The sequence below is a fragment of the Clarias gariepinus genome, chromosome 15 (assembly GCF_024256425.1).
Source record: "Clarias gariepinus isolate MV-2021 ecotype Netherlands chromosome 15, CGAR_prim_01v2, whole genome shotgun sequence".
Lineage (NCBI taxonomy): Eukaryota > Metazoa > Chordata > Actinopteri > Siluriformes > Clariidae > Clarias > Clarias gariepinus.
Window position 1 is genome coordinate 22,430,883 of NC_071114.1, and position 26,095 is coordinate 22,456,977.

At 37.8% G+C, this 26,095-nt stretch overlaps 1 protein-coding gene across 2 annotated transcripts in view; it reads left to right on the top strand.

Moving 5' to 3' along the window:
- Positions 1-19,342, top strand: part of fes (FES proto-oncogene, tyrosine kinase) — a 37,797-nt gene extending 18,455 nt beyond the window's left edge. The window contains exons 7-19 of one of the 2 annotated variants that reach the window (XM_053512803.1): positions 1,861-1,980; positions 2,291-2,413; positions 3,777-3,966; positions 7,310-7,390; positions 8,164-8,400; positions 10,217-10,339; positions 11,651-11,704; positions 12,432-12,550; positions 12,643-12,737; positions 12,823-12,946; positions 15,409-15,566; positions 15,926-16,048; positions 18,778-19,342. In XM_053512803.1, coding sequence (XP_053368778.1) covers positions 1,861-1,980; positions 2,291-2,413; positions 3,777-3,966; positions 7,310-7,390; positions 8,164-8,400; positions 10,217-10,339; positions 11,651-11,704; positions 12,432-12,550; positions 12,643-12,737; positions 12,823-12,946; positions 15,409-15,566; positions 15,926-16,048; positions 18,778-18,911 — 1,681 coding nt within the window. In that variant the 3' untranslated portion in view covers positions 18,912-19,342. The remainder of the gene's footprint in view (positions 1-1,860; positions 1,981-2,290; positions 2,414-3,776; positions 3,967-7,309; positions 7,391-8,163; positions 8,401-10,216; positions 10,340-11,650; positions 11,705-12,431; positions 12,551-12,642; positions 12,738-12,822; positions 12,947-15,408; positions 15,567-15,925; positions 16,049-18,777) is intronic. The other variant, XM_053512804.1, reaches the window with a different exon arrangement.
- Positions 19,343-26,095: the final 6,753 nt, after the last annotated feature.

Below are 26,095 nucleotides of genomic sequence, written 5' to 3' on the forward strand. Positions count from 1 at the left end.
AGAAGAGAGTTACTGTATTGGGAAGAACAGGATTATTAAAAAATGCAGATAGGTTTAGTTTAAACTTGCAAACATCCATACAATCAGGACAATGGGAGGTCTATACTTGCTCGACGTTTGCTGCTAATTCAAAAGGCTCTGTGTCTTAAATCAGTCATTTGGTGTTCTGTCCTAGTATGGCATGTGCCAGTCAAATATTCAGGAACATCAACTATTTTAGTCAGTTTATTTAAATGACCTAAAAAGTCTACAATGAATTGATATAAGTAGCTTAAGAAAAGTTTAAGTTAATTGAGAATTGTTGAAGAATATTACTGTTATTTTATTTTAACAGTGGAGATAAAATGTGTTATTGCACGCATGCTTTTTTTTCAGTTACTATTTGCAGATTTAGCCACCAAGTGTGCCAGCCTCTAATAAGACCTAAATTTACATGAACAGTTTTGAACCTACGCCTTAAAAGTTCCCCTTTAAATCTTGTTTCTCTCAAGGGTTTTTCCTCGCGTCTTTTCAGGGAGATTTTCCTCACCACTGTCTCCTCCAACATGCTTATTAGCGATAAACCGATAACGGAAGAAATTTGTAAATCTATTCCTTTTTAAAAAAAAATCAAATTTACATCTTATATTTATAGGTTTATATATAAAACTGAACGGATGTGAGTTTATAATATGCATTAGGATCTGAGAGTGATCTGTTAAAACGTCCTACAAATATTTAATATATTTTTTATCAATTTGTATAATGTTGTCTGATCCTTGGCAATACTAGTTGTTTTGTGAAATGAATAAAACATGACAAAGCTGTTACATGAGAATAAGAATAGTATATTTCTTATACCACAGCAATATAGCTATGCAAGCAAAGTTTATTAGAATGTCAATAAAAAAAGTTAGGTACTTTTATTCACTACAGTATAGCAAATAGAAACAGTCGTACTTTTGGGGGTTGTGGGTTTCCATGATTTTCTCCCAATTCCTCTCCATCACTAGAGCGCTCCACATTAAGGCTACTACTACTTACCGAAGACCATCACGTGTTTCCTCCGAACCACATGACGCAAGCCGACTGCATCTTTTTTCGAACTGCTCGCTCAGACACCGTTGGGGGCGGTGTAACACTCAGAGGACAGCGCTATCCACTCACAGATGCTGTAAAGTTGTAATTAATGTGGGAGCACTAAGTACCTCTCCTCGCTCCCCTCTGAAAGAGCTCAGCCAATCAGCTTCACCCACCCGGTATTCGAACTCGCAATCTCCGGATGATAGGGCGAGCACTTTATCACTGCGCCACTCGGAGGCCCAGTCATATTTTTACCGGAATCTAGACAGCCTACAGATATCTCCTTCCTGAAATCTTCCTGAAAGTAGGTTCTTCCAGGACAGGTTTTGTCAGGTAGCTGCTCTAGTCTCAATACTACAGATCGTTCTGGCCGACATTCACCCATGGTGGCAATCGACAGTTAGTGTAATTTTAAATGTTAAAACATCTGTGACATAAACTGATTCCTATAATTAAATGTCTCAGCGCAGTCCCAGTTCTCTCTTATTGTCATTCGTGGAATGCCTGCAAGCGGATTACTCGGTTGTACTGTTGTAACTGTTGTATAATATAGAATTAATAACACATTACATTGAGCTTATTATTAAGTACACCTGTCTTTTGTCCCTATAGATTGGAGAACTTTATGCTGTGGTATAAAGTTTTAAATAAAACTGAGAAATCTCAGCCGGTCAAAATCAATTGATTGGCCATGTACTGTACATACAGTATAGCCATGTAGTAAACATCATATGAACCTCTGTATGTTTTGGCCAGGGTTACAGGAACTGATGTTTGTATGCGTATGTGTGTGTACAGAACGAGAGTGGAAGTACCAGCGTGTGTGGAGTTTGATAGCACTCTGCTGGAGGATGATGACCGTTTGAAGCCTGAAGAGCTGGAATTAAATGAACTCACTTTGGAAGGAATACAGCACCGGTGCGTGCTCCCTCACTTACATACTAGATATCAAAAAATTAATAGTATATCTAATATTAATGGGTCTGTTTCAACACATTATCTGTTCATTCCAAATTGAGTTATATATGTAATGTGTTTCAGTCAGCATTTTAGTGCATTTCTTGTTCTATGTGACTTGTTATATATGCCATCTTTTTATTACTTTATCATTTGTCAGCAACTACGTGGCCTAAAGGAACTATATTAATAATGCATTGCCTATAATCAAGCACAGTTATAGCTTCTCACTGCAATGACTCTATCATGCCCTTCTTTTTTATGGTGTCAGGCTCACGGCTATTGAGGAGGAGCTTCTCAACATAGCAGCGATGCTGGGAACACAACAGGCCACTGTTAACCAGCTGGAGATGGACCTGGAGGCTGACGAGAGCTTGGATAAAGCTGGCCAGAGGTGAGGTTTGGATACTATATTAGATACGTGGAGTGAAGCGCTGTGCTAATTTGTCTTGGTTTATATGCCTGTCCAGCACTGTTAGAGGTTACTGCTTAATTTAATTAGTTAATGTTGTGTGTAATTAATGACTGGCCTAGTATTAGCTCTGTAACTCTTATTGCCTTAAAGATTACGATCTAACATCTGTCAGAGCTCAGCATGTATTCATGCACACCCACACACATATACCATATGCAACGGTTTTTCCAGAACATCCCACAGTTTTTCGATTTGAAAGAGATCTGGAGAAATTAAAGGCTTTAAAATCAACACCTCGAAGTTATTGTTTTGTTCCTCAAACCATAATCCAGTTAAAGAGGCCAATGACATCATGGAATCACAGTTTCCATGAAGAGATGTGCTTGTCAAGCCATAATGTTTTATAGGTGGTATGTGTAACCTCCACATGAATGCCAACATGGAATGGCAGGACCCAAGTTTTCCCAGCAGAACATTGTCCAGAGCATCACACTGTCTCCTCTGGCTCTCCTTCCGATTGTGCATCCTAGTACCATCTCTTCCCCAATTAAAACGCATGCGCACCAGGCCATCCGTGTGATATAAAATAAAACGTGATTCCTCAGACCGGGCCACCTTATTTCATCGTTCCTTGGTCAAGTTCTGAGGCTCGTGTGTAAGTAGGGCACATTTGGCATTGGATATGAGTCCTGATCAGTCTGCAACTACACAACAAACTGCAATGCACTGTGTGTGTTCTCATAACTTTTTATTGAAACCAGAATAAACATTTTTAGCAATTTGAGCAATTATTCATTTCCCCTGTCAGTGGCCTTAATGTTATGACAGATTGATATATGTATATACAAAATATACTTCTACTTTTTCAGCTAAATCAGTAAAAAGACTTAAACAAGACTGTGACCAGCATCAGTCAATTGTTGTTTTTTAACACCCCATATCATTCTGCAGAATACCCATTATAAAATAATTTGCTAAATTGAGAAATTATTGTATTTTTGGAAAACAATGCATACATAATTGCAAAAGGTATACAATCTTTGAATTGATTGTAGCCCTGTCCGTGAATCTTGTCTACGGCCTTTTCTGTGGTGCTCCTGTGGATAATAAAGTATTTATTCTCATTAGAATCTGAGAGCAGCCCATTGATTAGCATCTCTGCCTTTCATTCATCTTCATTAGCCACTTTAATCTGGTCAGGGTTGTTGTGGAGTCTAGAGCCTACTTTGGGAAACCAGTCCACACATATCAGCTGAATGCTGATTCTCTGGTAGTTCTTTCATTTGAACTTAAAGTTTTCTAGTCACTATTGCAATAATGCGCTAACCATGCTTTTAACCAGAGTGTACCAGTTCAGCAAGCGCAACGCTCTCGAGGACAGCAGACAACAGGTGGTGACATCGATGGTGGCACGTGCCCGGCTCGAGGCCCAGCGCAGGTTGCTTGCTGATAAACTCCAAAGCCTCGGGAGCAAAGATGCACCAACGTTGGGCCTGGATGATGATCAGATTTCTCTCAACTCCAGCACCTCTGTAAGTCAATTGACTTTCGACAGCACAGAGAAACACTAGGTTTCTGTGAGAAGGGTTTTGACAATCTGTGTGTTGTGCTTTTGATAATCAGGATGTTTATGGGTGAATAGGATCGAAATAGTGGGAGTGCTTTCATATGAATTGGTATTGTTTTCTTTAATCCAGACATTTTTCAAGCATTTTGACAAAGCCCATTATTCAAATACCATTCTTCAAATTTTTGACCAAGTCTGCTCTTCCAACAAAGACACAGTCATATAGAGATTTCGTAACAGAAAACAAAACCATGACATAATGATTGCACTGTTCCTTCACTGTTTTTAAATGTCTAGCATTATGTAAGTATTTTGACCACCAACTGGATGTAGGGGCTATTTTACATATTCCTGATAGCATTCAGCATTAATATTTAGATTTTTTTTTTCCTTTTAACAAGACAGTCAAACTACACCCTAGTGTCATATTAGAAAGCATATGATTATTTTTAAAATGAAATTAAAGGGCTTCTATTGGGAATTTTTTTTTTCTGTTTTAAACACTGGTTTTTCCCATAATAAAAAATTTCCGTCTTGTCATTGTTCTAACCATAAATCACTTATATGACCAAGAGAAACAATAATGGCTCAATTTAAAAAGGTATGTTTCAATATTTTTAATACTTTCTAAATAAATTCTTATGCCTTTTTATGTTGAAGCAGTTCAGTTCAGCCTTTATTCGTCACACATACATTACTGCACAGTGAAATTCTTTATTCTTCACATATCCCAGCTTCTTGTTAGTAGGCAGGGGTCAGAGCGCGGGGTCAGCCATTTTACAGCGCCCCTGGAGCAGATAGTGTTAAAGGCCCAACAGCGGCAACCTGGCGGAGCTGGGGCTCGAACCGCCGATGTTCCCCTAAAAGCAATATCAGCAGCTTTATCTATCATACAGTTTAGTTAATTAAATATGTTTTCCTATTAAAAAAGGGATGTTATTTTTTCATGGAATCAAGAAATATAATAATACTGTGTATGTGTAATGTTTGCTCTCATATACTTTCCATTTTATAATATATTTTACAACATTAAATGATTATTGTTGGTTTGTATAGATAGATGCAGAATATTGTGAATATGCTCAATAATTTACATGCATTAGAACTAATACTGCACATTTATGTACATTTATTTTATACACAGGGAATCATTCTTCATGCCTCGAATTAATTTACTGACACTTTAGAATAACCATAAATGATTTTGTAGCTTTTACTTATTCATAAGAGAGAAGTGATTTTAGTGGAACACCTCACACTGCATCACAAAAGCCCACTTTAAAAAAATGACTCTTTGACCTTCCTTTTGGCTGCATTTTTGTTTTAACACCCTGTGGTTAGTAATCTATTTCAATGTTTGCAGCATAAGGATAATGAAACTTCCTGACTGAAGTGAGAACAAAACATCTGTAAAACTCAACTAAATAGAGACAGATTAAAAAATAAAAGAAGAAGAAACATGATCAGCGAACAGTCTTGTATAAAATATAGACTTTTACATTATAGACATTTATTCATTCATCTTCAGTCACTGATTTATTTTGGTCAGTGTTATAGTTGGTCCAGAGTCTATTACTGGACCATTGGAAGTGAATCAGGGACACCCCTGTATGCTAATGCTTTCTACACAAACATATACACAACTTTACACTCTTTCACACCTTTATTCTCACAATTCATCTTAATCATAGCTATTCCAAGGATGCTTGGTTGGGTTGGGGTCTGGAGCATTTGAAGGCCAGATCAACAGCTCTTCGCCTGCTAGATGCCACATGTGCATCACTGGGTGTTCTGATACCTTCCTATCGTGGCCAACATTGGCATTTTCAGCAATTTGTCCTACATTGGCTTTTCTGTGGACAGACAGGCTGGGCTTTAGGCATAGATGAGCCTTGAGTGCACATGATCCTCTCACCAATTTACTGGTATATAATTGATTATCAGTGTTATTAAAGTCACATGGTGGTGTTAGTATTGTGGCTGATTGGTCTATGTTAATATAGCATAAAGTATAATGTGCTAATAGTATGATATATACAAATGCATATTTTAAGTGCAGTATTTTTGTAACAAATGTATTATTTTAGCTGAATGTGTGTGAATGTGTGTATGCCCTGTGATTGATTGGCACCCTGTCCAGAGTGTTACCCGCCTCATGCTCTAAGTCTCCTGGTATGGGCAGGCACCCCGCAATGCTGATACAGGATAAAGCGGTATAGACCGAGTATTATTCTAGCATGCAGTCAATAACTTATTTTTTATCTGGAGAAAGTGTAGAACTCCTGCTTTAAACCATATCTGGCTAATGAGCAGGTTTTGTTCACAGCTGAGCCTTGAATAATTCCTCACATGATTTATACTGCAATGTTTTGAAACTTTTTTAACCCATGTTACGGATGCTCATATCCAAAAAGCCTTAAAACCGAGCCTAATTCATTCATCAGCCTGAGAGGATGTGGGATAAGGGTTTTTTAGTCTCATATTTTAATGCATTGCCCTACAGTTTGGATTGAACTGTGCCACTTTACCAGCTAGTTCTTGGGCTTGCTTGAAAGTGTCTCACACTTTTCTGTCTGGATTAAAGGTTTGATGTCCTTAGCTGACCAGTGTGATCCACAGTAACAGGATGTAGCAGTTGTTTGGATAAACACAAAAATATGCCTTTTTTCAGAGCCTGAGACCCTGAAACATCAAACATAAGCTTTATAGTTACACTATGATTCATCTGAGCGACACCATCAACTTAAAAAAGGACTCATCCCCAAGACTTGTAATGACCTAAGGCTTTGGCACTGGACTGCATTCTGGATTTATTGTTTCTGCAGCACAGAAATGCTGCATCGTCCACAGATAATATGCTGCCTAGGACATTTGTTTGCTATATATCCTCAAGACTTGCACAGCCTTTACTGCCTACCATTGTGCCCTATTCGCTTCATTATTACTTTAGAAGAGAGTAGTGTATCTTCACCAAAGAGGAGCTACTAAGACATGAGAGATAAAGTCTTGCTGTTAAACATCTAAAAAGACGTACCAATGTGCGTACCAATATGGAATATTTTGACACTATGTTCTTTTCTCTGAAGATGTAATATAATCTTTTTCCATGTGTCTATGCATAAGTATGGTTGATTTTCAAATGAGATAAAGGTTGTAGGCTACTCTACAGAATTCTGCAGCCCTTTTTTTCTTTTTGACAGATGTATTGTACCTGCAAATCAATGTTCTCAGTACAACAAGTAGAAAAACCACATCCTACCCACATCATACCTTTTTCTTTCTTACTTTTTTTTTTTTATTTTACTAAGGAGCGTGACAAAGACTCCAAGGTCCCCAGCATGGACAGCATCATCAACCACCTGAGCAGCCTGTTCAAACCCAAATATACCGTGAGTAAACCTTTTTCTATACCTTTCTAGAGTTTGCTTCTCTTTCTATTATAATAAAAAGACTGGGGAACAAACTGCTTTAAATAACAGTACACAAAAAAGAATAACTATGAGCTTGCAAAAATTCTGTGAAGGTAAATATGAGTAGAAAGACAAATAAATAAATAACGAAATGGCATTTTTTTAAAGTGTTTTCTTCGCTTAACTTCCTTATTGAAGAAATCTGATGAAAGTTTGATGGATGAATAATCGAGTAAGTCTATACATTTATGCCAGAAAGCAGATGTACCACTTGTTTTATGTTTTGTTTGACAGAAGGTCTTGCATCAGATGATCCTAAACAACAAGATGGAATTTGTTTTTACATGGAAATGTGTTAGCCACATAAAAGACCACAATACCCAGATTAATCCGAACATGTCACTCTCTACGGCTTCACATTGGCTTAGTGGTTACCGTGGTCGCCTTGCACCTCCGGGATTCGGTTCCTGGCCAGGTTCGATTCCCACCTCTGTGTGCATAGTCTTTAGACTCCAGGCCCTCCGCGACCATGTCTGAAGGATTAAGCATTATAGATAATGAGATTTATGTCGCTCTGTCTGCAGCCTTTTGTACCCAATATTAAAAGGAAGGTTTCTCTGGTGTCTTTTAAACCCAACAGTAAATACAATCAAAAAGCTTAATCTTGTGGATTTGTAATCCAAAAGTCTGTCCACTAGCTCACTAATTGTAAAATAATATGTAATGCAGCTTACTCGTGTCTTGTTGTGTAGAATAGTGTTTTTTACGATGCCTCCCAGGTCCCACCTGTTTTGCCTCCCGTGCCCGAGATTGAGAAGCCTCTGTGTCAGCAGTGTTGGTACCATGGTGCCATCCCGCGTTTGGAAGTCCAAGAGCTGCTGAAGAATGATGGGGACTTTCTGGTCAGGCAGAGCCAGGGCAAACAGGAGTATGTTCTGTCTGTGCACTGGGGTGGGCAATGTCGTCACTTCCTCATTCAAAACACAGAGGTATGTGTCTTATAATATGTTACATCCTGTGTTAAGATTAGTGGTACATCCTGTGTACTGCTTGTGTAAATAATCACACTCAAGCAGTGGCAACATTAATACAGAAAGAGTTTCATAAAAGTACATTTGTACTGTGTTATAGTCTGAGCAAGGGTCTGATATTGTGAGTAAGGGAAGGAAGGATACTTGAAAGTCTAAATGCAGACGGATTAGAATGAGAGTCTGAATGCAGTTTGCTCTCTTTTTAGTTTTTAGGGTAACCAGACAGTGAAATGCTTGTGTTTATAATACAGGAAAGTCTTACGTTTTTGAGTCTACTTTAATAAGGCCTTGTTTACACGGGCATTCAATTTTTGGATAAATGAACGTGCTCTGAACGTCCTAGACGTTTATGTTGCGTTTTGTAGTGGCGCTTGATTGACTTCTACACCGGCGTTGGTTTGTCTCTGTCTAACGTCAGCCTGCAGCCCAAATTGTAGTTTGTGTGTTAACCTGTGGGGGCAGTGTGTCGGGAACTGGATATGAAAGCCTGCCGATACCGGGTTCACACTCTGACTGCACAACGTCGGATTAAAGGAAGTTTTTTGTGGTATATGAAGAAATGCAAAGATTTTCGCGTACGTTTTTTAACAATTAATTTTTTATATTTTGCCTTTTTCCGCATTTTCCTATGTATAGCATGCAGGATCATGGGATATATCCGGTCCTCCAAAGAGTAAAATGAACGCGCAGAAAACTAGAACGCTATGAACGCAAAAAAAACGCTCGATTTTAACGCCCGTGTAAACAAGGCCTAAATGCTCCAGCTAAAATATCTATTATGTACTGCATACTGCAAACTTCCTTTGTTTCACTCCTCTTCCAAATGCTTCTTTCTATGTATATTGCTGAGCTCTGCCCCTCCAGAAAACAAAAGAGCAGAGCAGCAAGTTGGAAGGAGGATCTCTTCTTATGTGAGATCACAGTAGGGGGGAAAACAAATTGGCTTGTTTGAGCCTCGACCAATGCAAACATGGAAATAGGACATTTTGTGTTTGTACACACACGCTGGATCGCAATCCGAATGGCTTAAACAAACAAAAAAAGTGAATTTGGCATAAAGGCTCCTTTTAATATATGTTATACAGCTGGGTGTTTATTTCACTGGGGACAATTCGATGACAGTGATATCATTTTTATCTTGCGTTTAGAGTACAAACAAAAAAGTCCAGATTTTCTAAGCAGGACGTAGGCTTGCAAATCAGTGTTTACATTGATTCATTTCCTTCATCTTTTCCTGATGATATTCTGTGTATCAGCACACTGATGTGGTCTTCCTGGCTTTATCACATGCCTTTTGGGGGATTTTTATCCATAAAAGATGTAGGTTTTTTTTTTTTTATTCATTTGCAAAAAAAAAGCACACTTTCAGTAATTGCTACTGTTTAGTTTCACATCAGAAAACAACCAGTGCAAGACAGTAGACATTTGTGCTCTTGCCACAGAGTTACAACAACTGGTTAGTGTCCTGGGACAGTAGCATCAGTATAGTACAATTCATGCTCTAATTGCCTCTCACTTATTCTGGCTACATGCCCCTTTTTGACCGTTTTAGAACAGTGCAAGTCACCACAAAAGCAGGGCTTCTTGGGACACAAGATTTCTTTTTTTCTTTCTTTTTTAGCTACATTAATCTGGGAGTGTCTGCAAATCTAGAGATGGATCTAGAAACTGGTCCCGGTTGGTCAGCTATCATAGTAGAGGGTGTATGAAGTTAATTTTGGCCTTTGCTGAGTAAAAACTATCTGTATGCTTATGTGTTTGTGTTTGCATATAGGGTATATATCGTCTAGACGGTGAAGGTTTCAACTCTATTCCACTGCTCATGAACCACCTTCTCAACTCCAACAAAAATGTCACTAGGAGGACAGACATAGTGTTGAAAAGACCCATCCCAAAGGTAGCACTTAACTCTCAACAACAAGGATTTTCCTTTAGGCTTGATTATCTTGTATTGGTATATGTCTTGGTCTGGACAAACCCCCTGCAGCTGAATTCTGGCCAAGGTTTTTTTTTTTGTCTGTAACATACTTTGACTTCTCAGTTGAAAAAAAAACAACAACTATACAGTAAAACCTTGGATTGCGAGTAACTTGGTCTGCAAGTGTTTTGCAAGACTAGCAAAAATGTTTAATACATTATAACTTTTAAATTATAAACGCTTTGTCTCCTGAGCATCACATGATCAACACTTTTTTTTTTTGGCGCTGCGAGATTATGGGTAATCGTCTCCCATGCTCCCGCGCGGGTGCATAACATCCGTGCACCGCGTATACGTATTTTGTGTTCCAGTGTAGTAATTGTTTAGTAACTGTACTTTTAGCAACAACAGCCCTCAAGAAGGAAAAGGTTAAAGAGGCTGTAGCAGTGTGGGGGGAATCTGTTTAACGACAATACAACATGAGTGAGTGTGTGAAAGTCGCCCCACACAATAACCCTTCTCCTCTTCCTCCTTTCCTGTCTCTTGTCTCACTCACACCAGTTATAAAAGGTAACGTGCAGGTTAATTTGTTTTATTTTAACTTTTTTATTTTTTGTATAAATTTTTTTATATGAATATTTCTGGGTTACGGAACGAATCATCTGAATTTCTCTTATTTCTTATGAGGAAATTCGATGTACGAGTGCTTTGATATACAAGCATGCTTCCAGAACGAATTATAATTGCAATCCAAGGTTTAACTATATAATCAAGTGACCCTATTTATGTCCTAAATTTTGCACAAACTACATGTATCCTTCCGCAAAGATCTTGTTTAGTAATGAGCCAGCTTAACAAATACATAAGTAATTGCATTTGTTTGTCTAAAGATCTTTAAGCCTTGCTGAGTGACAGTAAAGGCCATGATCTGATCAAGTAGTTCGTTAGTTGCGTAAAATGGACCCGGTCTTAATCAGTTCAGCTTGTAATCTCACATCAGCTGTATATTATGCCCATGCATGTTCTGCGGTCATATGGATAACTTTGCAGTTTTCATTTCATTTCCATCTGTGTTTTAAAATGTTTTTACAGTACCTATATTTGTACAGTACCTAAATCTTTCAGTGCATAAAGATGAAGTGCAGCACATACTGTATAATAGTCAGTTCATGTATTTATGCAAAAATATATAAATATCTCACTACATCCTGTTACCGACTGAGAATAAGAAGCACTGGTTAAATTTGTATCTTACTTCATCTCTGGTTTCTCTCTTGTCTTAACTTCAAGGACAAGTGGTGCTTAGATCATGATGATGTTATCCTTGGCCAAAGCATAGGCCGGGTAAGTACACAGATCAATAATGGCTCTTTATCAGCAATGTCATTTAAAGATGTCTTTAGTAAGTGAGTCGTTCATATTAATGCTTTTTAAGAGCAATCTGTTAGTATGTTAAGTATCCCAGCATCGAGCCAAGGCAATTTTACCACCAGCAATTACATTTATTAGATTAATGCAGAGGACATAAACCTTCTTGATGCAGTGTCAGTGCATCAGTCAACAGCCAATAGATGTTTGTTTTTTTGTTTTTTTATTTATTTATTGCCATTATAATCATGACCATGGAAGGGGTTAATACAAAGACGAGTATTCAACGTGGGCGAATGAGACACAAAGCAGTAAATGCTTCAAATGCAGGAAACGTCTGTGGCTAGTGTTGTGGAAAGATATGTATTGATTGTTATAAGCAAACAAACAGCAGTGAGCAACTGGTATGTGAAATGTGAAACCTCGTTATGAAGTAACACCTCAAATTGAAGCCCCTAAGCACACTGCAATGTTTTGCACTGATAACTTACCACAGTTTGTCTCATACAAAATGCAGAACAGCATCTCAGTAAATACTCATGCTTGTAAGTGCAATAAGTTAAAAAATGAAATTACAAAGGGCCATGCCAATCTCAAAATGTCGACTACTTTTTCATTTCTGCTTCAAATATGACATTAGAACTGACCAATTCAACTGATTTTGTGTGTGCATGTGCGTGTGTGTGTGTGTGCATGCTTAAAGGGGAACTTTGGTGAGGTGTTCAGTGGCCGTCTGCGCTCAGACAACACACCAGTGGCGGTAAAAGCCTGCCGTGAAAACCTTGCCATCGAACTCAAAAATAAATTTCTCATGGAAGCTCGGTATGAACACTAACCCAGTTACTGTCTCTCTGACACCTACACACTCACTCACACCCTCATGCTGTGACTAAATTCCCACTGCGTTCCTCCAGAATTCTAAAACAGTACGACCATCCGAACATCGTGAAGCTCATCGGCGTCTGCACGCAGAAACAGCCTATCTATATAATCATGGAGCTGGTGCAAGGTAATGGAGTGTCTCAGATATCACTGCGTTCATAGTGTTTTAGTGCCGCTGACTTCATTGTACGTGTTTAAATTTGCACCGTCAGGAGGAGACTTCCTGTCCTTTCTCCGTTCAGAAGGACATAGCCTGAGGCCAAAGATGCTGATTAAGATGGCAGAAAATGTGGCGTCTGGCATGGAGTATCTGGAGAGCAAGAAGTGCATCCATCGGTAAGGATGGTTTTATTTATAATGAAGCCCACAGTGAGGTAGAAAGAGTGGAAAACGTTTCAAATGTGTGCTGCACATTTTATATCTGAGAATTCTGAATAAGTTCCTTATTGTTAAGGAACAAATATTATTATTATTATTATTATTATTATTGATAGAGGACAGTATAATACACAAACAGAACAAATTAAGTGTTAACACAGAAAAGTCAATAGATTTGAAATCGTCTTAAATTCTTGCTTATGATTTATGGGTCTTGCTTGTTGTCATTTCTACTCCACTTTACATTTTCATTAATCTGTCACCGCTGGGCCCTTGAGCAAGGCTCTCAAGCCTCTCTGCTCCAGGGGCACGTATCATGGTTGACGCTAGTTAATGTACCGCATGAAGAATGACGTGAAAGCCAGATAAATATGAAAGAAAATTCTTTAATTTCTTTGCCAAAATACCCCTTCTGAGGCGATCGGATGAAGAAAGAAAAAAAGTTAAAGAGCTTGGACCAGATCGACCTGATCTTCTAATTAAGCAGCCATTAAGTGACTCTGTGGCCGAGCTTACACGTTTCCACTTTTTCAGCACTTTTTATGGCTATTTACAAAGGATTATTAAAAGTTTCATTTTAATTTAGTTTGCGCCCCCCAAAAAAAAAAAATTTGCACCAGCTGCCACTGGATAGGTGGAGAACGAATTTCACAATGTGTGTGTGTGTGTGACAAGTAAAGGCTTAGCTAGACTTGTATATTTTTTCTACTCGTGTATTTATATTATGACATATGACGTCTCTAACAAATCTTATAAAAGTAGGTTAAAGATTTTACAGATTTTACCTGTAGCTGTAGAGAACTGGAAGCTGGTTGGGAGCAATTTGGAACATGATTTTAAACTCCTCAAAGACTTTACAGAGGAGGGGAAATAGACGTCCAAAAGACCAAAAGATATGTTTTTTTTTTTATCTGTTATGAGTTGATGGAGAGTAGTGAAGGAGAGTAATGTTAACTGTATAGCTCCACTGTGTATCATAAGGCTTTGCTTTAAAGATGAACAACAACCTATAATGTTTTTCACTGTGCCATTATTTATTTAAGAAAAATTAAATAATTACTAAGTAGCCCCATGATGAATAGCTCGTAGATCGTAGTAATCGTAGTAAGTAATCGTTTCCTGTTATTAGTCTCTCACTTCATTGTGGAGGAATTTTCGCCCATTCTACATTGCTTCAGTTTGTTAAGGTTTTTGGCCATTAGCTTGTGCACAGCTCTGCATAAGGTCCTGCCACAGCATTTCAATTGGATTGAGGTTTGGACTTTGACTAGGCCATTCCAAAACCTTGATTCTTTTCTTTTGTTTTTAGCTGTTCTGGTGTAGATTTACTGGTGTGCTTCAGATCATTGGCCTATTGCATGACTGGATTCCAGCTTTAGCTTTCGTTTTTTTTTTTTTTTGTTTTTTTTTGTATTTCTCTAAACATTGCACTGTTTGACCTTGAGGTGAATGCGTCAGGACGTCCACTTCTGGGAAGATGGGCAACTGCCTTGAACAATTTCCCCTTGTGATCATTCCCTCTGTAAAATGTTGAACTTCAAATTGTTTGAAAATGGTTTTAGAACCTTTTCCAGATTGGTGTCCAGCAACAATTGCTTCTTTAAAAACATTGCTTTTGCCTTTCCCTCTTGGGGAACACCTGAATTGCTCCAGACAAGTAAACTGATGCAACTTCTTTTTCCACCTATTATGTGTATTACCAAAAGGTGTTGCTAACTTTTGAACATGGCTATATGAAACTTACAGGACAAATAAAGGCCATGTTTGTTACCATAGAAGCATACTGTTTGCTCACACTGTACACCTTTCATTCATTCATTCATCTTCATTAACTGCTTTACCCTGACCAGAAATAAAACCAATTAAATTAAATTATTTGTCAATATAACTGTACAGTAAAGCAAATAGATTTTTTTTGCATTTCCCAGTTAGGAAGTTGGGGTCAAAGCGCAGGGTCAGCCAGAATACAGCACCTCTGGAGTACATAGGATTACAGGTCTTGCTCAAGAGCTCAACAGTGGCAAGTTGACGGTGCTGTTGTTTAAACCTCCAACCTTCTGATCAGTAGCCCAGTAACCCACAACCTTAACCTATTGAGCTACCACTGCCCTACATTGAATTAAAAATCATTAGAAAATATATTGCCAGCAAGTCCAGGCAAACTAAATAACCACAGGAGTGAAACTCTTCTGCGGGAGAGGAGCAGATTTTACTCTTTCTACTGCTGTCTATACCTCTATCACTGTTTCTGTGTCTGATTTTTTTTTCCTTTATTTCATCTCATTGTATGATGTTCTGTCTATATTTCTGCCTGCCTGTCTCTTTCTTCGTGTGTAGCTCCTTGTCTATGTCTTGCTCTGTCTTCCCCTTTCTTTAATGGTCTATCAATCACACACTCTCTCTCTCCGTCTTGCCTACAGGGACCTGGCAGCGAGGAACTGCCTGGTTGGAGAAAAGAGTGTGGTGAAGATCAGTGATTTTGGCATGTCACGCGTGGAACAGGAAGGCGTGTATTCAGCAACTGGAGGCATGAAACAGATCCCAGTAAAATGGACCGCACCAGAAGCCCTCAATTATGGTAAAGCCACATACAGCTAGATCTTTTTCACACTTTAGACATTATAAAACAAGAACCACTAGTTGTTATTTCATCAACTCGTAGGAATACATTAATTGTCACAAATCCTTTTTTTGTAGTATGGCATTATGCCATGTATGTCACACTGAGCAGGAGATTACAGACAGACAGAATAATCTTCAGCAGATGGTTGGATCTTTGGCGAGCGTTAATGCCTTATCAGAGAAATCTGTCTGCTTTTTATCCAGAGTCTATCTGTAATTTCTCTCACCGTGTTTGTTTTCACATAGAGATTTGCAGATTTGATCAGCTGTAGATTGTTGTGGGTGACTCGTTGCTGCCCTCTGGCTGTTTTGTAGGGCGCTACACTCATGAGAGTGATGTGTGGAGTTTTGGGGTGCTGCTATGGGAGACCTTCTCTAGAGGTGTGACTCCATACACAAGCATGAGCAATCAGCAGACCAGGGACGAAGTAGAAAGAGGTGAGACTATTGCACAGTGCCACTTAGACCTTTCAAGCTTCTTCTGTATCTGAGCTCTTTCTGAATAGCAAGGATTCTTATGAGGATTCAGAATAAATTTATGTCTTTCTCATTCTCTGAGACACATTTTATGTACAAAAAACATGTATATGTGTGTTTGTGTGTGTATAAGGACATCAGTAAAATGTGTCTCAGAGAATGAGAAAGACATAAATTTGGTGTAAAGTATCTTGACTCTACACCAAATACCTATGCCACTTTATGTTAAAGTGGAGAAAAAATTACTATGATTTTCAAAATATTTCTATTTATCTCTAAATTTATGATAACAAAAGTGTATAAAATTCTGTTGGAGATTCATTGTGTATAACCCTAATATGCTTTATTTTGCCCCCTAGTGGAACAAGAAAGACTTATGCTTTGTTTTGTTTTTAAATCTTTCTGTTACAAAAATATAAAGTTCTATTTTAATTTAGCACATTAATAGGATCCAGCAGATTGACACTTAAGGTATGACATATTTTGCTTAGATTAAAACATTAAATAAATAATTAAAAAGGAAATACAGTTCAGCTTCACTCAATGTACAACAAACAGTGAAATCACTTTAATCTTTTACTGAAACTAGCTCAGTTCACAGTTCCCCTTCCTATGTGTAAAATAGACCATGATAGTGGTTATCTGTTATCCTGTAATAGAATTAAGCAAAAGTAAAGGCTTTAACACATCTAGAAACAAATAAAGAAATGTATGTCAACCAATACAAGTAAAAAACAGATAAAGCAGATTTACAAATTATGCCAGAATATTTATTTTCTTGCTTGATAAGAATGACAATAAAGGTTTTGTCTGTACATTGGTTTAGTGATATCTTTATACATTGGAGGACCAGACACCAGTCTGTCCAGCTGATTTTGTCACAGCAGCTCGCAAAACTGGCTGAACAGAATTAAATGATTAGCAGGTACACAGTGCATTTGTTTGGGCTAAAGACTATATTGTTTATTATGTTGGTGTTTTTATAATATTGTTTTTGATATTACAGTACTGATATCATAGAAGCCTGCAATATGCGCATATATGATGATTCTAAGCAGACTTTAACATTTAGCATTTCGCTCACTGTGGTTGCTTAGCCAAACCGTACAAGCAGCTGCGCTTATCTTGAGTTTCTGCCTCTAAAGCTGCAGAGAAGGTAAACAACCCTATTCGTCATATTCAATGTTTGTTACGGATAGTAATAGACTTATGGACATCATTGACTTCTTATCTGTCATACAGATGGGCTGGGGTTGCACAGCAACAAATACTTCATACCCAGCCACTGAGGTTGAATATTGATAATATATTGAGAACCGATAGTGCTGCTCGCAACAGGTTGGACAGTCACATCAGGATGGGAATCCTGTGTAAAGAACTATGCTGAAATCTGTGCCAATATATGTGCAGATTAAATGATCTAGTGTGATGACTTGCGATAGAAGCAGCCAAAAGCAAAACAATCAATAATAATAAAAAAATAATTTTAAAATATAAAATTTTAATAAGAGTATTTTTGATTTTAAGATATTTTATTTCATATCAACGGGGGTTATGTAAAGGTTTCTGAAGCACTGTCTCTACTTGTAAACAAAACCACACTTGTCTTGGCAACCAGAAATTAAATATAGAGAAACATGTAGCTATGGAAATAAAATATAGTGTACACATGAGCTGCCAGTAGGCTGTGCTGTAGCTGTTCATAAAGCCAGGTTTAGCTGGACTTTATTTGTTAAATGTATTTGACTGAGCAGACTGCATGCTGAACATAAAACAAAAACTGCTTTATGAAAACTGATCTGTAATTCACTCACTTTACTCTTATTGTATAAAGCTGCCTGGTGCAATATTACAACTTAAAACAACAAACACTTGCTGGCTGTGCTTTTAGAAGCATACTTAAGCTGATTATGTTATATTAACATGTGCACTCACTGGCTCACTGACTCAATTTAATAGGAACATTAATAATGCAAAATGCATTTGGAGGTTGTGATAGGCACAGCCTTACTGAAGCCAGGCATTTGACGTCTGGAAAAACGTCACCTGGTCTTAAAATAACAACTAACTGTCCTTGTTTTTGCATAATTAAATTATTTAGTATATGTTATTTCACAAATTTGAACTTATTCAGTATTGTTCTAGGATAAAAGAAAAAACAAATCACTAAACAAACAAAAAAATAATAATAAAATTTTCAGTTAAAAGTTGCAATGTTATATCTTTACTGTATGGTACTGCATATCTTTAAGCATTCAATGTTCCTGTGATGAAAAGCATTATTAACACCCTGAGCGAGTTTATAATTAGCAATGAAATCTGAATTCATTAGGCTGAAGTCATATTGCTACAGCATGAAACTATCAAACACTTAATGGAAGCATTTTTTTTTTTTTTTTACATGATACTTCCATGTCTTTCTGGTGATCATCTGGTGGATGTACAGTGAAACCTTGAATTACAAGCATAAATCGTTCCGGAAGTGGGCTTGTATTTCAAATACATGACGTTATTTTGACAGGGGCTGTTTTCCAGAATTCAAACACAAAATCACCTCATTTTATACTGTATATTTGTTTGACTATAAACATTGTTTAGACTACACATGTTTTTGTGACATTTACTTACTGTAAAAAAGGGGCTGTAAATGTGATGACTGACATTGCATATATGACATTTTTTAAACACAGGGTATCGTATGCCAGCTCCCAATGGCTGTCCAGATGAGATCTATGCCCTAATGCATCGCTGCTGGCAGCATGACCCAAGAATGCGTCCTACCTTTCGAAAAATCAGGGCAGAGCTACACACTCTCTGCATTTGACACAAACACACACTTAAATCTGTTTACGCTGTGCTTTTTGACATGCATGCAAATTTTTGTCTAATCTCTAAATGAACAGAACTTTTAATGTACACCGCCTTTGTAATGTATATTTTGTTTCTGGAGTTTTTGTAATGAACTTTTGTAATGTATTTAAATCGAAAACTTGCCATAACTTATGATTACAATGTATTCATATGACATTGTTTGTCTCTTAATAAAGTCATTGTTGTGAAATAAAGATGAAATCTGCAAAGATGAAATCAGACATCACATGCGTCTTATCTAACAGCCTTTGTTATATAAGCTGCTTATATTATCAGCAAATTCCTGCTGTAGCTGTGGTAATTTAGCAGGTGATGTATACATCATCAGGACTGACAAATGATCACAGCCCTCTGTCACAAGATCTAAAGATTTTGCTCTTTTTTTTTTTTTTTTTACAAAACAAGTCAAATGGTTTGAAAAGCAATGCTGTGAAAAAATTATTTGCAGATACATCATAACTGACAAGTAAACAGAAATGAGCTTTCAGTTGTGAAAGGTGGCTTAAAGCTTAACAGACTGCATTCTGATGCTTGACCATACACATTGCTAAACATATTATGTTTTTTTGCCAGACAAAAAAACCCTACTTATCAGAGTTGCATAATTGGTCGGCCTAAATGGTTTAAACTCTTTGGATGATTCATGACATCATGAAATCAGTATCAATTAATGACAAATGTATGATCCATCAATAAGAAACACAACACAAATGCCTTTGAACTTAGGTCTGATGTTTTGATATTTAAATATGACACATGAAGGATACCCTTTGATGAAAATACCTCATTAATTGGTTTAAAGAAATAAAAGTTTGCATTTATGTATCTATTGTGCATTCTATGATTAATTGCCGAAAGCTCTGTATGCATACTCGGACTAAGTGATCAAGTAAAAAAAAAAAAAAATCCTTATTTTTATAAGATCTTTATTTGGAATAAAGTAGGGTGTGGAGTAACTTAATAGGTAACTGTTGTTATGTCTGCTTCTTCAGGACTAATGACAAATTGTACATAAATAATGGTAGCAAACATAGGATTCCTTCATTTATTCTTTTTCAGTCAGATTAACAATGCATGAACCTGGAAACACTGCGCACAGGGTGGGGACAGAACCTGAATGGGATGCCAAACTATCACAAAGCATCATGCAAACAACACAGACACACACACAGTGACATAGTCATTCAAGACAATTTAGCAAAGCAATTTCAACTCCTGGTGTGTTTGTGGGAGATGGGAGGAACCCATGGGAAATCTACACAGTGGGTTATAAAACTGACGCACATAAAGCTGTATCACCACATTTTGTTTGTTTGCATTGTGTATGCTTTGTGCTTATTATCTAGTTTCTGTGATATCAGTTCTTACAGTCAAAGATTTGTGAAAGCCACTGAGGTAACTGAACAGGCATGTTGTACTTTCTTCAAGGTTCTGTTTTCGATCCTAAGCTTCTAAATTATTATTATTATTATTGTTGTTGTTCTTCTTATTCTCGTTCTTGTTGATGTTTTTGTGGTATATCCAGGGCTGGATTTCAGAGGGCAAAAAGAAATATGTTAAATAAATTACTGTGTAATCTGTGAAATTTTATTGTTTAATGTAACATGCTCGTGTATGTCTGGTGGATGCCAGACATCATTAAGTTGGTGATGTTGGTCAGAATGATTTCATTTAAAATGTCTTTATTGCACTTTTCTACTGAAAGTTGTGAAAATTGCATGCTACTAGTGGTGTTCGAGTCAAGCCAGAACTTATGATGAAATTTCTTGTGAATGCACACTACGATGATGAGACTCTTAGCCACAGTAAGACATTACAGTAAGGCCGTACATCCATCATGATGATGATGATAATGCTGGTCGAGGTGACCAGGGACCCACTGAAGTCATTCTCGTAAACATTCAGTAAGTGGAAACGCCTCAATCATGAAAACACAACGGATAACTTGTCAAAACTTGTAGAAGAGACGCATCTGTATAAATATTACATCCTATAATTATAAAACCAGAACGACCTGTTTTTTCCCCTGTAGTTGACCTCTAATACTTCACCCTCTGTCACCTCAGTCTGTGAAATTGGTTTTCTGCCGTAGTAATGTACAGCCTATTTTTTAATGTTTAAAAAAAAAAAAAAGTAGAAATGTTTATTAAAAATAATATATAAAAGTGTCATGTAACATTTATCACATTTAATATATTTTAGTGTTTCTAAATCTAAACAGTTAAACATTAAACCAACCTAAGCAATTCTCATGGAAACTTCACTGACATTTTATGAGTCGTACTATGCAAAACATTCTATGCAAAACATGTTCTATGACATATGCACTATATGGCCAAAGTACATTGTGTACACCTTGCCATTCTTGTTGAGTAGGTCTGTGAATGCGAGGTATGTGGCACAGCTCATGCAGGTACATTTTGCCTTCATTTGACCTACAACGAACCCATGAGCTGCTTAGTACAAAGGAAATACCATTTACTGCATAGACTATAAACTATAAAAAGGTCTATTTTTACAGTTTTAAACAACTTTGCAGTAAATTAATTTATTAGATATTCCTGCAATTTGCAAGAAATCTGTTCATGAAAAAAATTAATTTTGTTCTAAATGGTATTACTAAAGGGAGCAAATGTTTTGGTCATGCCCTCTTGGTGTAAGGGATGGCATGGTCTAACTTTTCTGTCAATAGCAGCAACATTGGCCCTTTGTCTTTTCACAAAATCATGCTTTTTGCTGTAACCAACACCCAGTGGATTACTAACATTAAGTAACACCTACTTTAACTGATATGCAATCATGAGCTAATTCTGATCACCCTGCAGAAATCAGAGCACGCATTGTCTTGATGGTCCTGATCAGATTTTCTTAAACTTCATATACACTTATGCAAAATGACTGCTATGCATATCTTTTAGTCGTTTGGATTGTCTAGTTACGTCACTTATGTGCATGCCCAGAAATTAATTATAATTACATGTGTCTTGTAGTACCAGCAAAACCGGCTAAATTAATTAGTGTCTTCAATTATGTACCTATGTTCTATTCTAGACAGTTATTTATTACTTTTATGGCTAGAAATTAACTCTAGTTATTAAATAACTATTACTTTACTATTTATAACTACTAATTACAAAACATAGGTGAACGTAGTGAACTTTGTTTGCCAGGTTTGTGTGGAATTTACTTGCATGTTATTTAGGGTGGGTTTCCACTCGATTCTTCAGTTTCTACCCTGCTAATGTCCCATCCATAGTGTGTGTATTCCCATTTCCAACCAGTGTTAAAACCCAGTTGAAACTACAGATCAGTAATGACCTTGAGCAGGATACAACAATTCCTTAAGATAAATGATTGAAATGAATGAATGGATCACTACATACCGTGGGAAAAATAATTATTTGATCCTCTGCAGATTTTATAAGTTTGCCCCATTACAAAGAAATTATGGGTCTATAATATTATTATAGGTTTATTGTAAAGGATAGAGAAAAAATAGCAACAAAAAAAATCCAGGAAAAGCACATGTTATAAATTGACTTACATTTCGGTAAGTAAAACAAGGATAGAGCTCCATAGAGCTCTTATCCTCTTATTCATTGTCTATGTCGCTTTATCCTGTATTCAGGGTCGCGGGAACCTGGACCCTATCCCAGGAGGCTTAGGGCTCGAGGCAGGGTACGCCCTGGACAAGGTGCCAATCAACGCACATTTTATTTATAACATTATATCTGTCTCTATTTCTATCCTTTAAAATAAACCTATGATAAAAGTTATAGTCCCCCTAGTGGGCAAACTTACAAAATCTACAGGGGAGCAAATAATTATTTTCCCCAATGTACATGATATATACAAAGGACCTGTAAATGCAATTTTGGGGTATTAGGTGAAATTCAGATTTTGCATTTATTTAGACATGACTACGTGTGCATACTGAGTTTTGCCATACCTGTAATTTCAAGTCATGCAGACATACTGAGTCAGAATTCCAAGAAATGAGCAACACACCTTAATGCCAATCAGCACACTTTCATTGTGCAGCTCTTCTAATTGGCATTTATGCAACACATAAAATAACGATGATATGCCCAAATGGAGCACATTGTATGCTTTTTGCTTACCTCTCAATTTAAATGACAATTAATTGAGTCACAGTGTATGGCTGAATGCAGTATACACCTGTGCTCAAACTTTTTGAGAATGACACTGCTGCTTTAGTGTTTTAGATCTTTTTTGTCAGATGTTACTAAGGTCAAAAAAAGGCTTTGACATTTATGAAATGCTTGGAATTATACTTCAGTATACCATAGTAACATCTGAAAAAAAGATCTAAAAACACCAAAGCAGCAATCTTTGTGAAAATTAATATTTGTGTCATTATCATACATTTTTGGCCACAACTACAAACATAAAAAACATGTGCATTTAACCTTTATTTATATATTTTCTGATTGCTGCTTTGCATATGGTTGTGCAAAAAGGTCCCAACTTAGAGGGTGTGTTTATAGATGTATTCACTCACTTTCACTAAAACATTTTCGAGAAAAAGTGACAAAAAAATATGAGCACATTAAAATGCTTTCTTTAAGTCAATCATTTTGCTTCCTTAAGGGCAATGGCAGTTTAGTGGTTAAGGCTTTGGGTTACTGATCTGAATGTTGGAGATTCCAGCCAAGCTGTCACTACTCGGGCTGTGAGCATGGCCCAAGACTCAAGATGTGCTGTATCATGGCCGACCCTGCGCTCTGACTCCAGTTTCCTAATAAGCTGGGACATACAAAGAAGAGATTTGCACTGCGCTATACAGTATGTATGTGACAAATAAAGGCTTCTTCTTCCTTTAGGGTCTTTATATGCGGATGAAAGCCCAATAGGGCCACACCTTTCCTATGATCCTTATAGACATCTTAAAGACTGTCCTTGCTGTTGTCCTTCCCCTTGAGTCACCCATTTGTCACCTAATGTCCAAAGGTAACTTCAGACAGAAAACAAATATTTTTCAATTGTTTTAGAACTATGGTTACAGGAAAACGCCTCCCTATCAATTTGACATGAGTCAGTCACGAGTTCTGTTTATGTAAGCTGCATTCTCTTAATACAAGCAGTTAAAACAGTGCAAACGGCTCATCCGTCACTTTGTCATAAGCCTATTGAAGTTGATCCAGCTTTCATAAACTGCAACTTAACATCAGCATTTTGTACATACCTGTAAGTGATAACATCTTTAAGATGCAAAACAAAGCTGTGTGATGCAGGTGCATTTAAATGCTGTCCATCAGCAACATGTGATTTTCTGCCACATTGCCATCAGCCAGCCTGTTACCATATGCCACCTGTCAAAATCAGCTGATAAGCTTAAATTCCTTTCTGCCATCTCAGCCTCACCTGATCACTTTTGACTGTGTTCCGCGAAAGAGGACATTCCATGCCCAGCTTCTTACTCACACTAGCTAGCAAAATGACCATTTAGAACAATGACTGGATTATTGTCATGTAGGCGACATTTATCCTGTGTGCTCTTTTGAAAAGTCTGTTTAGGTTTATTTAGAGCAAATGATTTAAACTGTTTTTAAAAATGTAAAAGATGACTTAACATAATCATAGAAAAGAGGATCATGTTAATGATCTTGTGTCCAAACATATGAATAGGTGGTACCATGTGTAAAATAGATTCATGCAGATAAGGCCTATAGCAGTATTGTATGTGTTCTTGAGTTTTTTTTTTGTTGTTGTAAAGTTCAGGTTGTGTTGATTTTAATCTCTGGGTGTGCAACACTGCCTGGAGCAGATAAATTATAGTGACGTAAAAGCAATTCTGTCTTTGATTGGTTGAAAAAAAAAGGTGTAATTGCATTATGCAAGGAGCGCCACTTGGTAAAGAAAAAAAGATGTGATTATAAAAACAAATCATAAAAAAAGAACATACTTTAATGTAATATAATATGCATTACATGCATGCTATCCCTAGCTAGAAACATGTGATAAAGAATACTTTGGATAAATGATGTTATCCAAACGACCCATATGTCTTTGTCCTCTTGTAGGCAGAGCTTACAGAGACGTACTGTGTCACGCGGTTTGCTTTGATTGCAGTTCTTAAGTGACAGGTTTAATTGCTTCGGATTTGTACTCACTCATACTGATTTATGTGCTAATCTATGCTCACAAATGACATGAGTTTTTAAAATCTATATATGCACAGACATGCAAGAAGCAAATAGACAACATATTCTGTGCTAAATTGTATGCACCAAATTTGTTACATTTTGAGCAGTTAGGCATAATAATAATAATATTAATAATAATAATACTGTAGCGTTTTTACGCCGGAAAGGATGGTGGAGAGATGAGTGAGCTTATTTGCTGCCCAATGCAATGGCTGGGAGTACTTTATTAGGCACACAGCCGGTATGGCATGAACAGCACCTTCACTCAGGAGCCTACATCCAATTCAGCCTTAGCAGGAATTGAAGCACATTTCACACGTCACACCTCAACACACACACAACAGGGCCGAAGTCACTAACCCAAACACCTTTCCCCATCATGGTGAACACACCGACATTCCCGCAAAGCATGCTGGTCGTCAGCCGCCGCCCCGCCCACGCCACACTGCCCCCACCCGAGCTGTGACCGTCCCTGGTCACCATGAAGAACTTTGTTTCGGAAGCGTGGAGGCAGTCGGCGCTGGCGGTGGGAACGCCGGCGTCCTTTGGCAGGTGAGGGATGAACGCAACGTAGTCCTGAGGCGGCCCGGCCTCCACAGAGTTCGACGTTTCCTCGGCGTGCGGCTGGTAAGGCGCAAGACGGTCCCGGTGAAGCACAACTCGTGCCCGCCCCGCCAACCGCACCCGGTAGAAACATCGGAGAGCCGAGCAATTACCGTGCCGGGGTAACACACCCATACCTGCTCTCCAGCAACAAACTCTCGCCCCCGGCTTCGAGCGCCCCCGGCTGGGGGTGTCCACGCCCATACGCTCCATAGGTGCCCCCACCCGAAAGTCCCGCAGCGGTGCCCGCGAGCGCCGGTTGGGGCCCGTCTGCTTAGCGATGGGCGGATCACGGTCCAGCTGTGACACCGGCGAAGCCACTGCGGGTGACGCAGCAACTCGGCTGCACGCCGGCTCAGACGGCCGT